Source organism: Lissotriton vulgaris, unplaced genomic scaffold (genome assembly GCF_964263255.1).
Source record: "Lissotriton vulgaris unplaced genomic scaffold, aLisVul1.2 SCAFFOLD_262, whole genome shotgun sequence".
In the NCBI taxonomy this organism is placed as follows: Eukaryota; Metazoa; Chordata; class Amphibia; order Caudata; family Salamandridae; genus Lissotriton; species Lissotriton vulgaris.
This window is the reverse complement of record NW_028253771.1, coordinates 904701-925443: the sequence shown is the minus strand read 5'-3', so window position 1 is coordinate 925443 and position 20743 is coordinate 904701. Positions and strand designations below refer to the sequence as shown.

Sequence of the window (20743 nt, the reverse complement as noted above, 5' to 3'; positions counted from 1 at the left end):
TTGGCCAATGTGTCCCCTGCATGTACCCTATGTATGTTCATGTCACCCATGCACTTCCCCTCTCATGCCTGTAATAATAATGCTTCTGCATTTCCGTCCCACATTAGAATGTCAATTACCAAGCCTTCCATGAAAGAAACGTTAATTCTGCACTGAGGCCTATGTTGCCAATGTATTTGCATGGTGCACGTTTAAAAGCAGAGATGAATCCGTTTTGTGGCTCAGCCTGAGCCAGTTCCCGAATTAAGGTTTTCCATGCCTCCAGACATTCTGAAAGCTGCAGCTCAGCTATGTATCCCCGACCTCTCGCATACTTTCTGCTCAGCCGAGAGGTGCCCAGTCCGGCCTGCCAAGACAGTATTTTGCTTACAGTTATCTGCCTCTGCTCCACAGAAACACATTCCTGCTTAGTGAAGGTACACATAACCCGCCTGCAGAAGATAGGGCCTAGCCTTTGTCTCCATTCAAGTGATTTACAGAACTCGCATCCATAGAAGGCCTATGGCCCCACGCAATGCACGATGAAATATTTGCGCACACTGGCTCTTAGTGATGAGCAACCTTTGCTCGAGCGACCTTTACTTCAGACCATACATCCTCCAAACTCAAGATATCAGATAATACCAGACGAGCAGGTTGTCCTGACACTCAAGGCTTCTCTACTAGAACGAAAGTCAGCTCCCCCCAGCTTCCCCCAGTTACACGTCAATTGCACGTCATGACCAAGTTGCGCACACAAGTAGGGTAAAGAATCCAGCTGACCACACAGACCCCCTCCATGTAGCCACCCACCTATGACACACCTATGACTCCTCAAGTGAACGCCTTTTACACACCCTTTTACACGCCCATGTGCTCCTATCTCTCTTTAGCTTGCTCCGCCTGGAGCACTCCGCCTTCTCAATGCAATGTAATGTATGTTTAAAGTATAAATAATGTACTCTGTGAATAAAGTTCAGATGACGATCCTTCCTGAACCTTAGTGGTGATGGAACCAGATTCTCCCTTAACTCTAGTTACTGAAATAAAGCCCTTTTGAATCGGACACCACGGACTCTGCCTCTCATTATATGCATGACCTTTATTTAAGTATAGAAATTCCGACAGGGTAATATTTTATTTACCACATAATCTGGCGCCCGAACAGGGACCAGTCCCCTTCCCCACGCGCCGGTGATGTAGGTCCAGCCCCTGCCCCCTTCTACCGCCGTGACGGACTTCAAAGTGTACACGACAGCAGGACTTCCTGCTTACTCCCTCAGGCCGAGGACACGGACTGCGACCAGGCATCCACACGAGGCGGTGAGGATTGCGGACCATCCCAACCAGAGCCCAAGCCGTGAGAGAGCACAGTCACGCAGTATCGAGTTTCCGAGGCCTTCAAGTTCTGCTTCCCGGTGAGTACCGTTATTGGGAATGCATATAGACTAAAGACGGGTTCATTTATTTGAATCCGGTAAAGAAGTGTCCGTTCACACGGGCGCGGTAAAGACGTGTCTCCTTACGAGACCGGTAAAGACGGGTCCATTTCGGTGGACACGGTAAAGACGGGCCCACGGTAACGTGGGCACGGTAAAGACGTGTCTTTACGAGACCGGTATGGTTGTGCTGTATCCCAGTGCATAAAGTTAACTGTTTTCAAGTACATGTATCTAGTCAAACTGTATCTGTTTTAATGTTCTAGTGTTGTAGTGTGAATGGTTGTTTCAGTCAGTCTATTTTAGTGTATTGTGTTTTCATTACGTTAGTTCCAACATGCCACTGTTTTCGAAATTACGTCAGATAGGGACCAGGAAAGGGATACTCGAAGAGGCAGTTCCCGTTCCCCCTAGAGACACACCTGGTCATTTTATGTACCAGAAACATGGGCTAGATGCCATATTGTTTTTAGACTTGTGGGTAGATTACATGAAGGATTTAGAGGAGAAGTATAGATGGCCTGCCTCTGGAACATGGGATGCTGAATGCATTATGAAAGTAGAGGAAGCGCTATGGAAAAAGAAAGTAAGACCGTCCCAGAAAGATGCCATTGAGTTATGGCGTAAAGAAGCACATAGGAGAGCAGAAAAAGAATTCCACCAAGCAGAGAGAAGTAAACAAGCAGCTGAAAAAGCCAGCGAAAAGGAACTGCGGGAGGAGGGGGAACGGGTAAAAGCAGAACAAGCAGATAGAGAAAGAAATGCCCTCGTTGCAGGTATTTATCCCGTCCTTACAGAAGAACTAGCTAAGGTGACCCCTTCAGACAAAACCCGTAGACCGCATACGCCACCACCAGTACCCTTTAGAGTACGTAGACAGAAGCCGACAACCTCTGAAGCTTTTATTTCCTCCTACCTAGAAGAGCCTGCACCAGACTATATAAACGCAGAATTCCCTCCGCCCCCAGCACAGGATCAGCTTCTACAGCTTTAGCTTCGGCAGGCGTCCTTTCCGCAGGCCGTGGCCGTGAAAGACGACGTAGGGCAAGGGGCAGTGGGAGGGGGGCCACCGACGACGCCACGAACACCGCCAATGCCACGAACACCGCTAGGGCTAGGACAACCACGAACGCCACAAATGACATCAACACCATTTAAGTATGTAGGTGTAACGATTCCACGTTGTATATATGATCCAGTGCCAGGAGAGGGTGCAATGCTTGTGTTTTCACTAAGATTAAGACATGCCGTTGACTATTTGATCACATTACCAGGCATGAAGGACCACCTAGATAAAATATACGATTTCATTAGAACTGGTAAGGGACCCGAGAGTATAGAAGATGCCATGGAACAAAGAAAGGTGGATGTTAAGAATATGATTTTACGTTTTTTGATTAACTGTCTGATCAGGGAACAAGATCAACCAGACAGGGAGGTAAAGAAAGTTGACGGATTGGAGTGACAACATATCGGCTGGTCTGCATGATAAACAGGGACAGACAGAATGTATGTACAAGAAAATACAAAAGGCGATTATAGAAATACACAAGGAAGATTCTGACGGGCAGTATGAGTCATCAACGGAAGAGGTTGAGCCAGAAACGGAGGAGAAGGATAAAATAAATTACGTAGGCAAAGCGCGACAGTTTGACAGGCCCAAATGTCTCGACTACCGCAAACAGGGACATTCTATAAAAGAAAGATATTCCCTCGAAAATCTATTCCAAGCTACTGAACAGGCACTGAAACGACTGGTAGAGTGCGAGAGACCCCACACGAACAGGAATTAGTCCGGTCAGCCGTCCAATGGGTGTCTAATTCTAACATATATAACAGTGATGTAGTGGCCCAGACCTTTTTGAGCCTTCCGCCGAACAAACAGCGTTTGGCTGGTATTTACATGGTTCAACATCTGATCACGTTATGAGAGTCAATATTCTGATCCTGGTCCCTTGTATAAATTACTGGACGATATACTTCTAGAAAGATGGGCAGACCTAGGAACTGAATTAATTAATGTCATTTTGGACCAACGACATAAGTACTTGACTTCTCTGACCACGTGCATGATTCCTGCCCTACACCACGACAGAAAGAACTTACATATAGACCGACAGAACCCCCTACGAGAGGTACATCCCGTTAAAAATACAGCGGGTGAGCTTCAGCGAGTGTATGTTTACACACCCTTGACGAAACTAGAAATACTGGAAATGAAAAAGATGTTGCCCTGCCATGATAAAGACCCGGGGGGGTTCCACCGTGAATTAAAAGATATTCTCCGCATAGGGGATTACACGTACGCTGACATTATAAAATTATTGAAAGTACTGTTGCCTGCTGGTATTTACGAAAAGCTTAAGGAAAAAGACTGGGAGGTGGGAGAGAAAAAGTTAAGTTGGGCAGAATTGTAAGCAGAGGATAAAGGCCGGCACCCTGGTGTTGGTCTTGGGGACAAAGCTAAAGCACTACCTGAACTCCTGATACAAGTTCTGCCGAGACTATTGACTACTAAAAAGGAAGATTGGGATGCTATTTCAGCCTGTAAACAGAAACAAGACGAGGACACAAGTGATTTTTAGTCAAGATTTGAGAAATGTTTTTCTATTAATAGTGGTCTTAAGCCCAGTAGCGAGTCATATCCACATCTTTTTGTGAGCAAATTAGTAGAGAATTCCTTACCCCCGATCAAGAATAGAGTACTGAAGGTTGAGAGTACCTGGCAAGCAAATAGCCCTTCACAAATGTTGCAAATGCTACAATATCACCAGAACAGAATTAGAGAGGAACAGGATCATGAAAAGAGACGCATGAAAGATACGAAAATGAAAGTGCTGGTTGCACAATCGGTACCAGCTAATGCGAATAAAAAGGGCACAACACCTGTTAAAGGAAACTAATTATTGCAAGCAACCAGGTCACTATGTGAATGAATGTGCTGCCCTGAAACATAATATAGCTACAGGCAAGACAAAAGAACGACCGCATCCTGCTAGACAGATTAGCACCCCACAGAACACGCAACAGGCAGTAACGAATCTTCCACCCCCACTACCACCTGCCACACAACATGCCACACAACAAATGTACCAGTACACTCAGTCGGATTATCCAGAATACCAACAGTTCTCATGAAACAGCCTAGAGAGGGAAGTTGGCTTGCCCCTTATTGAGGTTCCTGTAGATCAAGAGGGTCCCTATGTACATAGTCATGTATTGGGAAAAGACAGAAAATTTCTGATTGACACAGGGGCGAGCAGAACTACCATAAGCCATGACGAGGTTCCAGGGGCACCACTCTCAGGCTCAAAGAATGTTTCCCTGGGATTTTCAGGAAAGCCTATTGTTAACGAAGTGTCGAAACCAGTTTCCCTAGGGGTCGGTCCATTGTCACGTACCACAGACTTGCTACTTACTAAGTCCTGTCCAGAAAATTTGCTTGGTATAAAGACATTGAAAGAACTAGGGGCAGTTATATGTTGTTCTCCGGAAGGAGTACAACTGTTCTTACGTGATTTTAAAGGACATTATGTGTTGAAAGATTTTGATCACAGACTCCAGAATGTACCACAGCATTTATGGGCACAAGGTCCGACTGACGTAGGTTACATGCACATTACACCACACCGTGTCACACTCAAAACAGGAGTAGTACTGCCCCGTATCCGACAATACAAGTTACCACCTGATGCCGTAGTAGCCTTACTGAAAATTGTTGACGAGCTCATTGCACAAGGAGTGGTAGTAGAGACTGACTCGAATGTATGTAATCCACCTGTCATCCCTATTCTTAAAAGAACAGACCCTAATGCACCACCCGTCTACAGACTAGTGGTTGATCTTCGAGAACTGAACAAATGTGTAGTACCTCAATACCCAGTGGTCCCAGATATTTCTTCATTACTGACTGCAATGGATTCTGAGGCAACGTTCTTTACTGTAATTGACCTGAAGAATGCCTTCTTCAGTGTCCCAATTCATCCAGAGAGCCAATACCTCTTCGGATTCAGTTTAAATGGACGCAGCTTTAAATTTACGAGAGCTCCCCAAGGTTTTACAGAGAGTCCCAGCATTTACAGCCAAGCATTAAAGAGACAGCTGGACAGTATTCACATGCCTGCCAACACTGTATTGCTCCAATATGTAGACGATATCCTGATCACAGCACGATCAGAACCAAACTGCGAACATGCATCACTGACAGTTTTACATTTCTTGGCAGAAAAGGGGCACAAAGTGTCCCCTTTGAAGTTGCAATTCTGTGCACAGCAAGTGGTGTACCTTGGACACTTACTGTCCAAGAGGGGTAGACAGCTGACACAAGAACGTATACAGTTAATTGCTAATCTTTCACAGCCCAAGACACAAAAGGAAGTACGGGCCTTCATTGGCCTCACTTCTTACTGCAGACAATGGATTCCACAATATGCCTATCTAGCCAAACCACTTATACAGTTGACAACACAGGAGGCAGCGTCTTAGACTGTCCTCCCTTGGACACAAGAACATACCCTTGCATTTGAAGAATTGAAAAAAGCCTTATGTCAAGCACCAGTTTTAGCGACTCCTTGTTACAGCAAACCTTTTACACTTTGTCACTGAACGAGATGGAACAGCATTATCTGTCCTCACACAAGATCAAGCAGGAAAACACAAGCCTTGTGCTTATTTTTCTAGTACAATGGATCCAGTGGCCCAGGCTCTACCTGCGTGCCTGAAATCAGTTGCAGCAACAGCTCTAGCTATAAGAAAGAGTGATTCCATAGTGTTAGGACACCCCCTGACAGTACAGGTTCCACATGCAGTGGAAGTTCCCTTGAACAGGACACAGACACAGCACTTGACTGTAGCAAGACTGACAGGATATGAACTGACGTTATTTCAGTCACACAGAGATCAGACGATGCAATATTCTCAACCCTGCTACACTCTTGCCTTCAAGCACATTAGACACTGCACCACATGACTGTGTGGAAGTAATTAATACAGTGACGAAACCAAGACAAGACCTGACTGACATTGCCCTGCCGGACCCTGACCTGACACTTTATGTAGATGGTTCATGCATGAGAACAAGCACAGGAGAGTTAGTGGCCGCATATGCTGTGACCACTGATACTGAAGTCATAGAGACACAAAGAATAGACACACTGTCAGCACAAGCAGCAGAGCTCATCGCTCTGACACAAGCCTGCACAAGAGCCAAGAACTTGAAAGTGAACATATATACAGATTCACAGTATGCCTTCGGGGTTGTTCATGACTTTGGAGTGTTATGGAGGGAGAGAGGTTTCCTGACCTCTCATGGGGCCAAAATTCAGCATGGTCCCCTTATTCAGGCTCTGTTAGAAGCAATACATTTGCCTACAGCCATAGCCATCCTGAAATGCAAAGCACATACGAAAGTTACAGACACCATTTCCCAGGGTAACGACCTGGCAGACCGAACAGCTAAACTTACAGCCCAGACACCAACAGACACGACAAAGACAGAAGTACCATCACTGACAAACAGCATGACAGTCAGGGATCCTTCACAAGATGTACTCGACATACAGACACATGCCACTCCAGACGAAATAAAGAAATGGACTGAACAAGGAGGGGTCCAGACTGACCAGGGTTGGATGACTAAAGGCAAAGCTACATGGTTTCTCCCAGACTCTATGGTACAAGTCATCAAACACAGCACATAGTCCAGCACACTTAGGAGAAAAGGCAATGCTAGACAGTTTACAGAATATCTGGTTTAACAAGCACCTGCGTGCAGCAGCGAAACAGAAAGTACGTACCTGTATGATCTGTTGCCAGTTCAATCCAGGCAAAGGCATTCCGGTGGAACAAGGTGGATTTCATCCTCCTGGCCGTCCTTTTGAAGTCCTCCAAATGGATTATATCCAGATGGACAGATGTAGAGGTTACAAGTATGTCCTAGTAGTTGTATGTGCACTATCTAGATGGACAGAAGCGTACCCAGTCCCAGATTACACTGCTGTGACCACCGCCAGACAATTGGTACGAGAGTTTTTCCCACGGTATGGATTGCCCCGTGTCGTGTACTCAGATAACGGTCAGCCATTTTCTTCTGAATTAATGAAACAAGTGTCCCTTCTGTTAGGATAAAAATGGAAATTTCATTGAGTACGACACCCAGAAGCAGCTGGACTCGTCGAGCGCCATAATCAGACACTTAAGGCGAAATTAGCAAAAGTCTGTGCAGACAAAGGCGTGGATTGGATGGTAGCCTTGCCGGTTGCCCTCTTTTACATGCGTATGGTAGCTCATTCCAGAACAGGCCTATCTCCGTACGAAGTGGTTTTTGGTAGACCACCGAATATGTGGGGTACGCATATGCCAAAGAAAATAACTGATGTTGACATTAATATGCTGACAGATTACCTGGCTTCCTTGATGTCTGCACTACTCTCTTGTCGTTCACAGGTTGCCGCCGCTTTCCCCGACAACACCCAAGTCAAAGAGCATACCATCGTCCCTGGTGACCTAGTCTATATTCGGAACTTTGATCGATCGAGCCCTCTTGAGCCGCGCTGGAAAACACCGAAGTTAGTTCTGCTAACCACGAGGACTGCCGTCAAGGTCGAGGGACGCAAAGGCTGGATTCACGCCCAGCACTGTAAGAAATTCTTTGGAGATTCCGGAACTTTGCTCAAGCCTAAAGACTGTCCTGACAATACTGACTCAAAGCCCCCTTTGCTAGAAAAGACTACGCAACAGGAGTATAGGTCTAAATTACGATCTAGTAAGTCAGACAGCGTTTAATTGTTTAAGTCCACTAGGTGGTGAATCGGTTAGACAGGTTCCTGACATGTATAAGATCGTAGACCAGAATAGTAGAAAGAGAGAAATGAAAGAAAAGTACCGTATTTTCCGGCGTATAAGACGACCTTTTAACCCTTTAAAATTTTCTGGAAAGTCGGGGGTCGTCTTATACGCCGGGTACAAAATTTTATGGTATTTTTTCATGCGCTTTTTCATAGCGAGGACTTCACTCGAAGGTGTCAGACCGCTTCACAATACGAAATAACAAGAAACAACACACCTTATGTTAAAAAATACAGCCACCGACCCTGGCAACGTCCAAAAATACAGCCACCGACCCTGGCAACGTCCACATCCAGGCCCCGCGCCATGAATTGTGCAAGTATCGAAAGCGAGCGTGTTTTTGTCATAGCGAGGACTTCACTCGAAGGTGTCAGACCGCTTCACAATAGGAAATAACAAGAAACAACACACCTTATGTCAAAAAATACAGCCACCGACCTTGGCAACGTCCACACCCAGGCCCCGCGCCATGAAGTATCGAAAGCGAGCTTTTTTTTCATAGCAAGGACTTCACTCGAAGGTGTCAAATCGTTCACAAGCGAGCAAATGGCGCCATGAGTCTTACCTCGACTGCCGCTGCCGCTGTACACGCGCCTCCAACCGCTTGCACATCCCCAGGCAGACGAGGCAGCAGGACGTCCGAAACACGGTACATGGTAATGGGCAGCCAGCGCCGAAGATGGCAGCGCCCAGTGTGTTGACACGTTTGGCACGTTTGGCACGTTTTGGCACGCTCACCTCTCCCCTTGGCATGGGCGTGGCATAGAAAGGGGACTGTACAATGTTCCCGAATGGTACCGAAGGCAGTAGAGCACTTGCCGTGATTGGCTGGTTGTTGCTAAGAGGAAAGGCAGTCTCGTGACCAGATAGCGTATTTGCCGTACCGTACGTGTGGTGTTGAAGACAGTCACCTGTCCATACTGTACAGCACCAGTACCGTACATTGAGTGCAAATGACTGACAGTCAAGAACTCGGCAAGGCTCCAGCAGCGCATCCAGAGCAAATGGCTGGCAGTCTAGAACTCAGCAAGGCTCCAGCAGTGGCAAGGAGAAGGAAATATGAAGCCAGCTACAAACTCAAAGTTGTGGCTTTTGCCACGGAACATAATAACTGTGCTGCTGCTAGGCAATATGGAGTGACAGAGAAGATGGTTCGGGCCTGGAGAGCAAATGAGCAAGCATTGCGGAGTATGCCAAGGGGCAAGTGTGCACTAAGAAGAGGCACCCCACATTGGCAAGAACTGGAAAAGCATGTAGCAGACATGGTGGCCGAGCATCGGCAAAGCGGGTATGTCGTGACCCGAAATAAAATCCGATTGGTTGCACTTCAGTGGGCCAAATCTAATCCCGATCTCAGCCACAGATTTAAGGCCACTGTGTCCTGGTGTACCAGATTCATGGGAAGGCATAGTCTGGTATTGCGGCAAAAGACAAAAATTGCCCAGAAATTACCTGCGGATCTTGATGCCAAAATGCATAGCTTCCATCGCTACGTCATTAGGCTGCGCAATGAACATGTGTATGCGCTAAGTAGCATCGGAAACATGGATGAAACTCCGATGAATTTTGATATGATTGCCAACAAAACTGTCCATCAAAAAGGCGAAAAGACAATTTTAATAAAAACAGGACATGAGAAGTCCAGTTTCACTGTGGTACTTGCATGCACAGCTGATGGTGGCAAACTGAGGCCAATGGTTATTTTCAAAAGAAAAACAATGCCGAAACTCAAGTTTCCTGTTGGTTGTTTTGTGCATGTGAATGAGAAAGGATGGATGGATGAAGAAGGGGTAAAGCTATGGCTTGATAACGTATGGAGCAGGCGACCAGGTGGACTTCTACAAAGGCGTAGTCTACTGGTGTGGGATATGTTCAGGGCTCATTTAACTCCCAGCACCAAGCAAAGGCTGGCAAGACTAAAAACGGATGCTGCTGTTATACCTGGAGGACTGACATCGTTGGTGCAGCCACTGGATGTGTGCCTAAACAAGCCATTTAAAGATCGCATCCGAGAACAGTGGAATGAGTGGATGGTTAGCGGTGAAAAAACATTCACAAAAGGAGGAAACATGCGTGCGCCACAGTTGGATGTTTTGTGCAACTTTGTCATAAAGGCCTGGAACGACATCGATGCAGAAACAGTCATAAAGTCTTTCAAGAAGTGTGGCATATCGAATTCATTAGATGGTATGGAGGACGACTATCTGTGGGAAGGTGAAGAGGATGCCGAAGAAGAGAGCACATCATCTGATACGGAATTGGTACAAGATCCATACGATGACTGCCTTACAGATGTACCACAAGATCTCATTGACTTACTTATGAGATCAGATGACGAAGAGGAGGATTTTGAAGGCTTTTAAAGGGAACGTTATAAATCCTGTAGAAATCGCTTGGATTTATGGGAAGTTATGGAACGTTTAATGCACTTGCACTGTTTCATGCACTACGTTATTTATGTTTGCCGTACCGTACCGTTATATTCAGAAGTGACAGTTTTTGATATGGTTTTAAATAAAAATATTCCGAGTAAAGCAAGATTGTTTCTACAACCAATTTCTTTGCGTTCAGTCTTTCAGTTTGTAAAATAAACGCTTATAGGTACCCACTGCCCACTGATAAAGCCTTACTGCTCACCCACAGGGAGGAGGACTAGACTAATACGGTAAGTTCAAAATACCGGTACATACTCGGAATGGCTATGCTGCGCTGGAAGTGGGGGGTCGTCTTATACGGCGAGTATAGCACAAAACCTAAAATTTTTCTGCCAAAGTAGGGGGTCGTCTTATACGCCGGGTCGTCTTATACGCCGGAAAATACGGTACTGCAAGATATTACGCAGTAGATGTATAGTAACTGATTTTTATGTTCCTTCTGAGCATCACTATAGTATGTATCAGCTTGACACTACATGTTTTTTTTCCTCCTATTGCTTCACGTATACACTCTTCCTTTAATGACACTGTAGAGCACACATTTAGTGATCTGCCACCCCATGAACTGTCATATCGACTAGCCCTGCGCAACAATACTTTTATTCGAATGTTGCACCATTCTCATCAGACCAGCAATGTAACAAATTGCTGGGTATGTGGCCGACTCCCTCCCTATCAGAAAACGAAGGGAGTTCTGCCCCTCTTTCCTTTTCCGTTCTCCCACAATGGTTCGTGCGGAGCATGGTTTGCTTTAATATCATCATTAGACAGAAAGTCTGCAGTTTCTCAGGGTGTCTGGATATGGGGAAACTTGAATACCGTTATGAACGAGGCATGTTTTCCAGACAAAGACGGTCTTCCCCAAAGGAAAGGGACCGATCTAGAAAATGAAGTGTACGAACAAGGAAATGCTTCCCTTAACCTTATGATTCTGAATGTCCAGTCTGAGAAAAATACAGGTCCACCGTTCATATCAGTCCTACCAGTAAGAGGTGAATTGTGCATCAGAAAGAAAGGATCAGTGCATTTAGGACACAGTGATTGTAATACTGTAGTCTAGTTCAATGACAAAGGAAAGTCTACTTTCAAAGCTTCCCGCCATTCCTATTTCATTTGCGCTCAGGCAGCCTATGTACGTCTGCCCTTAGACTGGGGTGGGACATGTTATATAGCGTTCCTGCTGCCACCCGTTTTTCTAGCCCCATCCCATTATCATCGAGATTCACGACTAGTACATGTTAGACACAGGAGGGAGACCGATTCCCCAGTTGTTGATCAGACTGAGACAGCTTGGGAGCAAAATACAGATTTCATTAAAGGATACTTCTGGTTCATAGGTCCCGTCCAAAACAGTAAACTCATACGCAGGTTAACAAGAACTTTAGAAGCAGTAGTGAATGAGACTACTTCTGCCCTGGCGAACTTGACCGAGGAGCAGTCTGCCATGAGACTTGTTGTTCTTCAGAATCGTCTTGTTCTTGACGTCATCCTGGCAGATAGGGGCGGGGCTTGTAGAGTGATCAGCTCCAGTTGTTGCGTGTTTATTCCTAATAACGCGCCTTCCGTGTATGCAGCAATAACAAGACTCCACAAGATTGCTCATGAGATGCGTCAAGACCCATGGACTTGGTCCGGTTGGCTCTGGAGTGTAATATCAGGATGGGGTTGGACAGTGTTGTCATTCCTAGGAATGATACTGCTTATTATATTCTGTTGCTGTCTGTCTGCAATGTGGCCCGGCGATTTGCAGCTTGTGTGCCACTGCCTGTATTCCCCATCCAAGTATACAAAAGAAAAAAAGACGAACAAATGATGCTGTATGATCAGATATATGGTATCACGAATATAGATGTGTCCTGAAGGGCACAGTAGGGGACAAGGAGGGAATGAGGAAATAGAAATTTTACTTGGCCAATGTGTCCCCTGCATGTACCCTATGTATGTTCATGTCACCCATGCACTTCCCCTCTCATGCCTGTAATAATAATGCTTCTGCATTTCCGTCCCACATTAGAATGTCAATTACCAAGCCTTCCATGAAAGAAACGTTAATTCTGCACTGAGGCCTATGTTGCCAATGTATTTGCATGGTGCACGTTTAAAAGCCGAGATGAATCAGTTTTGTGGCTCAGCCTGAGCCAGTTCCCGAATTAAGGTTTTCCATGCCTCCAGACATTCTGAAAGCTGCAGCTCAGCTATGTATCCCCGACCTCTCGCATACTTTCTGCTCAGCCGAGAGGTGCCCAGTCCGGCCTGCCAAGATAGTATTTTGCTTACAGTTATCTGCCTCTGCTCCACAGAAACACATTCCTGCTTAGTGAAGGTAAACATAACCCGCCTGCAGAAGATAGGGCCTAGCCTTTCTGTCTCCATTCAAGTGATTTACAGAACTCGCATCCATAGAAGGCCTATGGCCCCACGCAATGCACGAAGAAATATATGCGCACACTGGCTCTTAGTGATGGGCAACCTTTGCTCGAGCGACCTTTACTTCAGACCATACATCCTCCAAACTCAAGATATCAGATAATACCAGACGAGCAGGTTGTCCTGACACTCAAGGCTTCTCTACTAGAACGAAAGTCAGCTCCCCCCAGCTTCCCCCAGTTACACGTCAATTGCACGTCATGACCAAGTTGCGCACACAAGTAGGGTAAAGGTTCCAGCTGACCACACAGACCCCCTCCATGTATCCACCCACCTATGACACACCTATGACTCCTCAAGTGAACGCCTTTTACACGCCCATGTGCTCCTATCTCTCTCTTTAGCTTGCTCCGCCTGGAGCGCTCCGCCTTCTCCATGCAATGTAATGTATGTTTAAAGTATAAATAATGTATTCTGTGAATAAAGTTCAGATGACGATCCTTCCTGAACCTTAGTGGTGATGGAACCCGATTCTCCCTTAACTCTAGTTACTGAAATAAAGCCCTTTTGAATCTGACACCACGGACTCTGCCTCTCATTATATGCATGACCTTTATTTAAGTATAGAAATTCCGACAGGGTAATATTTTATTTACCACATTATCCCAAGGTATCGCCTTTCGCGATCTGAAATGGGAGATGAGAGAGAGTGCGGGGCAAGGAGGGAGGGAAAACCTTACCGGAACCAGCAGCCTCTTCGCCAGATCCTGCAACTCTGTTTCCTCATGCCAAACTAAAAAGAAAATGCGGACATAGTCAAAGGGGGTAAACTAGAAAGTGGAAAAGGACAAAGTTAAGAGGTCAGGGAAAGAGGAGAAGAGAACTTGCAAAAGAATACTATAAAAGGACTTCATTGAACAGGAAAAGGACTCGCAACCAGGAGACTCAGATGAGAAAGTGGGGAAGAGTGGAATGTACCAGGAGGACATGTGCTTTGGTAGAAGTCCAGAAGGATTCACAACAAGCACGACCAGGAGAGGGAACCAGACGCTATCCAGCTCAGTGGGAACCAAGGCACAGATGAAAGGGGGGATGCCGAAGACACCAGGACAGAGGAGCAGTGGACGCAGCCAATGGAGACGTTTGGGAGGATGGAAGGTGGGAGGGTAGATGCAGAAACAGGATGTTGTGTCCTTGTTGCTGTTTTTTCCTTTGTTTTTCCTTCCTTTATTCTTTTTGCTTGCTGGTCACAAGTGAGAACAGATGCTGTACACTAGTGTCAAAGGGGTCGCTAAGAGAAAGGATCCCCGACAGGCTCCCTAAAAGGAAGGAAACAGTACATGTAGCATGTTTGAATCCCACACGTGCCCTCGACTTGTGAAACGGGAGAGAGAGGAACCCATAACCCAGAGAGATCAAATATATTGACCAACAAATAAACCAAGAGAACGAACAAGAGGGTGCATTTCTTTGAGTTAACACTCACCTGTGTATTCTGGCCTTTCTTGGGGGGTGTGGTAGGATGGCGACGTGTCACCTTCGTCCTGAAGAGAGGAGAAACAAAGGATAGTTAATGCTAGGGTGTGGTGGGGGGAGTTTCTACTTAAATATAAAAGACTGCTGTGGACAAGTTTGTTAAACTTTCCTCATTTCACAATTGCAAAAAGAATTAAAAGCAAGCTGCTCATATTTTCATTGACGTGCCTAAAGTGATTCGATGTGGACTGTAAAATGGCATACAAGTTTGTTTGAACTGGATATAAAACTGTTCTTGTTTATATTTATTTTATTCAGCTACGACCACAATACTACAACCCTTTCATTTAATCACTTCTAATTGGTCATATGTAATGCTGCCATGAACTGCTATTGCTTCATACTGACAAAAAACCTATCATAACAATAGGTTTGTGTATTCCAAAGCTACCATTTAGCAGATGCTTCCATATTTCCATAGCTGCTTGCAGATAAGATTGGTACAGAGGTTCAATTTAATGCATTATTTAGTCGTGTTCAAATGTACATACCGATCCATAGAGGATTCTGCACATGAGAGAAATTAATACATAAAATCCTCTACTAAACTCTTATTACAAAGAGCCCTTATTCTGAAATGTAAGACTCATTTGTCCCTATGGACCTCGGAAGAGGCATGAGGAGAGGTGTGGTTTTGCTTTCTGAATTCAGCATCAATTCCCTCTGTTCAAAATGGCTGTGTATGTACTTTGCGTGCTAAGATGGCCGCTGCCTGGACGGGCCGCTGGTGATGATGCAGGATTGAAAGGGTCTGTGCCAGCCGCAAAGGGTGGGCTCTATGACAGAGTCTATGTACTCTGTTTACTGGCCAAGAGCCCAGTCAGCCATTTGCAGGAGGACATCAATAGTCGCTGGACCGTGAGGAGGAGCCAAGATGGCGGCGGAGACGGACGTGTAGACGCCCGGCTCCCCGAGCCTGTGCTCCCGGCAATAATATCCTGCTCTTTATCCTTCACGGCGCTACCGTCGGAGAACGGGGAAAGCGCGCTGCTGCCGGGGGTGTTTTCCCGGTGTCCCCACCTGCCTGCAAGAAGACGATACTGGCGTGCTGCCCGACGGCCATTGTCGACCCTGGGACCGGACCCTTTGTTGCTGTGTGCCGCCTAAGCGGCTGGAGATCCCGCGGCTGGCCGACGAGTGGTGGCGCTGCCATCCCCTGCCACTCTGCAGACTGTTGCCGCGCCCGCACTGGTTCCTCCCTTGGGACGTGTGAATTGACCGACTGAGGGTCCACTCCGCTGCCCCTTCTCTGTGCGAAGCCGAGGTGAACCACGATGGGGGTTTCTTCATGATCGGCGAGGAAGTGGCCGCTGTGGCTCGCTCTGGTGCTTTCTCCTGCTGAGCCCACATGAGGTGAATCTTGTCGGTTGTCGCCCTGTAGTGCGGTGCCCGGATCGTCCCGTGAGGTCGGCCCCCTCCATTGCCTATTGTGCGATTCGCCTACGCCACCGGTGCTCTCTTAATTGTTTGGAATATGGCGGCCGTCCCCCCTGTGACAATGGTGGATCCACCTCGGCCCCTGACTGGGTCGCCCCGCAAGGCCTCGGAAGGCATGTGGATCGCTGGGGCGCGCTACGGACTGGGGATACCTTGGGTCAGTTGCCTGTCCTTACCATAGCCACCGTTCTTGAAGCGATTGCTGAATTACGGGCTGAATGGCTTGAATGCTCCCGCGCACTCGGCGCGAAGCTGGATGCAGCCGCTCTCGGATTAGAGAGTACATCGCCGACCGGCTCCCCTTGCTGCACCGACCCCTCCCTCCCCTGCATTGCCATTGAAACATTGTTGCCGCCTGCTTGCGACCTGGAACAGCTTCCTGACAGCGACTATTCTACCGGATTATGGTCAGCCCATACCTCCGCTGTTACAATGTTTCCCACCCTGCCTCAGCCTTCATTCCTGGATACTAAATCGCTGGTTCTGCTTGTGGGTCCGCTGGCGCTGTTGCTATTCGTCTTGCCTGTGTATCACATGTGGGGTGAGACTTTACTCAATTATTTTATTCAATGTAGGGCGGCATTGGGAGCAGCACTCTTCTGGATCGCTATCATTACATCTGACTGGTGGTGTCCATTTTGTGTTAGGGGACCTTCTTCTTGCCGAGGGCGGCCATCTTACCCCTTTGTTCTATCTGGGGCGGACCTATTCCCGGAGTCACGTACAAGGGGACACTTGAAATCTGGCCAGGGCTAGGAAAACTTGTTTTCTTGTTAAAGGACGCCCTCCTTGACCTTTTCAAACGCTCAGACCGGGGCTGCAGTGGGTTCTCCCGCTGCTTCTGCTTGATCGACTGGCTGGGACCCGGACTGGAACACTTGCCGATACATTGGTGTTGATACATTTGTGAAATCCCCTATTCTCGACTGCGGTTGCTATTGCTTGACATGTTTAATTCATTTCGGGCTTCACCTGACGTATCAGATTTTTGGTTCTTTTAAACGAGGTGGATGTAATTGGTGGCTGGGAGTCCGGGGACAACTGCGATCGGTGGTGGTCTTGTATCTGTTTCTGATTAGCTGGGAGGGACTCGGGTTGGGACACAGTCTGGATATATGTAGGGGCTCTGCTTGGGTGTCCCTCCTCTTTAGTGGCAAGGTCTTTGGTAATTGCGCTGATACAGTAATTGTGGTGTAGATCTTGAGCGGGTGGTGGAGACCAGGACTTAGACAATATGGCCCTCCTCTCGGGTTAGTTATTTCATGGGAGTTTTTAGATTAGAAATTCTTTTCTTGCTCCCTATATCTAAGGTGATATCATATTTTTCTTTCTTCCTCTTAATCTCTATTCTATATTTCGGGTTTATGGGGCGACAGACGCGCTGCTGGGGGGGGGATAGGCCGTAGCCTACGCATGCGTGTAGGGTGGGGGGTGGGGGATGGGTTTTTCGTTTTTTTGTGTTCCTATGGTGCCTTGTTTTTCTCTTTAATTTATCTCTTCCTTTTTCTATCTTGGGTTCGTGTCGATGTTGCTGGCGGGCGGGTGGCGGTGGATCACTGTTAGGGCATTGGGTCTACCATTCCTGTGGTGTACACTCTGGCCGCCATGCCGCCTGTCATTACCGCTATCTCCCGTCTACATGTACCCAGTTTTTTCTTTCGCTCATATTCTATTTTATTGTAATGAATAGTTGGACATTAATACTTGCTATGAAAACTTTAAAATTAACCTTCACTACTCCTGAGGCGCGATAGCACGTGACTCCCAGTGTAACTGTTAAATGCTTGCTACTTGATATTGATATGCTATTGCGTCGTCGTATTGCATGCTCCTGTGCTCAACAGTATTGTGGCCGGCCTGAGGGTTGTAGGCCACTATTTGTATTTCTTTGATGCACCAATAAAGGTTTTCAAAAATTTAAATAAAAAAAAAATAGTCGCTGGACCGTGGAGCGGTGGGCGACTAAAAAAGTGGGTCATGATCGGAAGTGGTCCTGAGTTATGCAACAGAGCGGAGGGGGCAGAGTAGCGCCCTTTAAAAGCGGGCTACCCCCCCCAGTGACCCCCTTTTTGTCCCCTGATGTGCTGCGGGAGCCAGACTAATTGTTTGCCACCCACCCACCCCAACATAGCTAGATGGGAGAGTGGAACATTAGTGTATTTTTTTTTTAAATGCCCGCTACCTCCTAGGTCAATTCTACGCTCTGCCTCAACTGGCCACTGCCATAGTGCAACCTCTCTCAATCTTGTGTCACAAGGTATAAGCGATTTTGATATTATTCATTCTTAGACATAAATTTAACGCACATACCTAAAGTATAACATTTTAAGCAAGTAGGCACAATTGTTTTAAAAACTGGTTATGTGGGTTTAAGATACTTTACTTGACGAGAAAATAATGAATGAAGTGGCCAGTTTCTCACACATATTCACAACTATGGGTACAGGAGTCTTGAGGTCTATGTCCATTCCATCTAATGCTAGCAATAATTAAAAGTTAGAAAATCATTATCCATAAAAACAGTTTATGCGTACCAAAGTAAATTCATTTGAAAAGCATATTGCAAATTAGCCATTTTATTTTTGGAAGTTTCATGTTAAAAAATAGATAGGCGAATTTAAGTGGAAAAAAAAAACATACGGCCCCTTTTTAGGTCGAGCTGGAGTAAGCATCCGTAGGATGCTCCAGTCCAGCTCGACAACTATAGTGATCGACTTCGGGGGGATTAGGACAAGAGGGTGCCACGCGCTTTAACTTGTGGATTTGACCTCGTGCACGCGCACGTCGGCTCCGTCCACATTCACAAGAATTCCCGCGCCGTGCACATCCCCACACATACACACATGCATGCGCATACACACACACAGACACTCGCTCGCACACACTCTCTCCCTCCCCCCCGCAGTCATCACACACGCATACACACAGACTCCAAGACACATACACACGCACGCTCACACACATACAGAGCCCCCCGCCGCCCCACACACACACACATGCCCCCCGCCCTCGCAGCTCAGTAAAGGCCCCCACTCACCGGTACTCGTCTCCAGGCGAGGGCTCGTTGCAGGCGGCGGCCTCTTCCTTCTGTGCGTGCGAGGCTCTCTCACCGGGAGCCCGCCCGGGCTTCCGGTGTGTCTTGACGTCCCGCCCCCGGCCTGCCTGACTTCCGCCCGGGATTGTACACCTTGTTTTTCTCGCCGTCTGAGTTTCGCTGTGTCTCATCTTCCGGTCCTGCGAGAGGTTTTATGTTCCACCAGTCCGCCCACCCCTTGCTTTTTAATGCTGGAAATAAATCAATTTCATCTGCTGGTAGTTTGATTTCGGCTTTTTTCCCCCACCTCTTTGTGGGCCTCTCTCCCCGGCACCATATGGCAGCTGAGCGAAGGCTCGTTTTGCATTCTTTCTGCCAGACCCGCTCTTAGTCTTTATGCGCCTGTTTCAGCTACTCTGCTAGGCCTGTCAGTAACTGCTACTCTACTCTGCCTGTATCTGCGCACTCTCCTCTGCCTGTATGTGTCTGCGCACTCTCCTCTGCCTGCCTGTATCTGCCCAATCTCCCCTGTACCTGCACGTTTTGCTCTGCCTGTGCGTGCTCCTCTGCCTGCTTGTCTCTGCGCTCTCCTCTATGCCTGTATCTGCGCATTTTGCTTTACCTGCGCTGCTTTACCTGCCTGTACCTTCCCACTCGGTTCTTGCTGCCAGTATCTGCTCACTCTGCTCTGTCCACTTGTACGTGTGCTGCTCTGCCTTGCTGTGCCTGCGCCCTCTGACTGTACATGTGTAGCCGGCTCTATCTGCCTGTGTCCTCACACTCCTTCTACACTCCTGGGGCCCCACACTCGCTTAGTGAGAGAACTTCGAGGGTACTGACAGAAGTATCGGGGGAGTGAGGGTCTAGGTATAGTAGCTGCCCAGAGAGTGGGCGCACCTCGCGGTGATGAGTGATTGATAGGTTTGCGCTGGAGTCCCTGTAACAGGAGGCAGTGTTTCCCAGATGTTGCTTCCAGTCCTAGTGCACTCGGGGGAGGCACGCAGTGAAGCTGGTAACCCATCTCTTGTAGCAGTGAATAGTGAATAACGCCCCGTGCAAAGGGATCCTGGGCCTCTCCCAGGGGGCATTGAGAGCTAACCCCACCCCTTTCACTTTTAGTGGGTAAACTCTGTACTCTAGGAGGCTGCCTCTGTACCCCTGGGCCTCCTAGAATAAGAGACACCCTTTTTTAACAAGCATTTGCAATGCAATAGGTCTCGCATTTGCGAGAGATTAAGCTATTGGCATTGTAAATGACAATGCCTTTTATTTATGTTTTAAAAACCAACATGTAAATAAAAGGCATTGTCATTTACAATGCCAATAGCTCAAACTCACAACTGCGAGACCTATTGCATTGCAAATGCTTGTTTTGTTTTAGTGGTCTGTTTCTCGGATCTCAGAACCTATGATATCAGGGTTGTTCATGTCTAGTTCCACATGTCCACATTTATAACAATCAGTTGTCATGAGATTTGAAATACAACCAAAAATAACTACATGAGGTAATGATTCACCGATTGGGGTATTCAAATTTCAAAATCATTCACTTGTTCCTAACTGCGTAAGACACAGCACCGTATTTGTATTTATTTTTTAAGCCTAATTGAATTTGATTCGGACTCTCGGGTCTGCTTTTTAAAACGGGCAACTTGTATTTAAAATTGCCT

The 20743-nt window shown here is 46.9% G+C and overlaps 1 protein-coding gene across 1 annotated transcript in view; it reads right to left on the bottom strand.

The window, feature by feature from the left end:
* The window catches only part of LOC147660770 (transient receptor potential cation channel subfamily M member 2-like), a 979384-nt gene that overhangs the window by 740248 nt on the left and 218393 nt on the right, over positions 1 to 20743 (bottom strand). The window contains exons 13-14 of the mRNA XM_086951478.1: positions 14553 to 14610; positions 13807 to 13859 (exon numbers count right to left, since the gene is read on the bottom strand). Coding sequence (XP_086807604.1) covers positions 13807 to 13859; positions 14553 to 14610 — 111 coding nt within the window. The remainder of the gene's footprint in view (positions 1 to 13806; positions 13860 to 14552; positions 14611 to 20743) is intronic.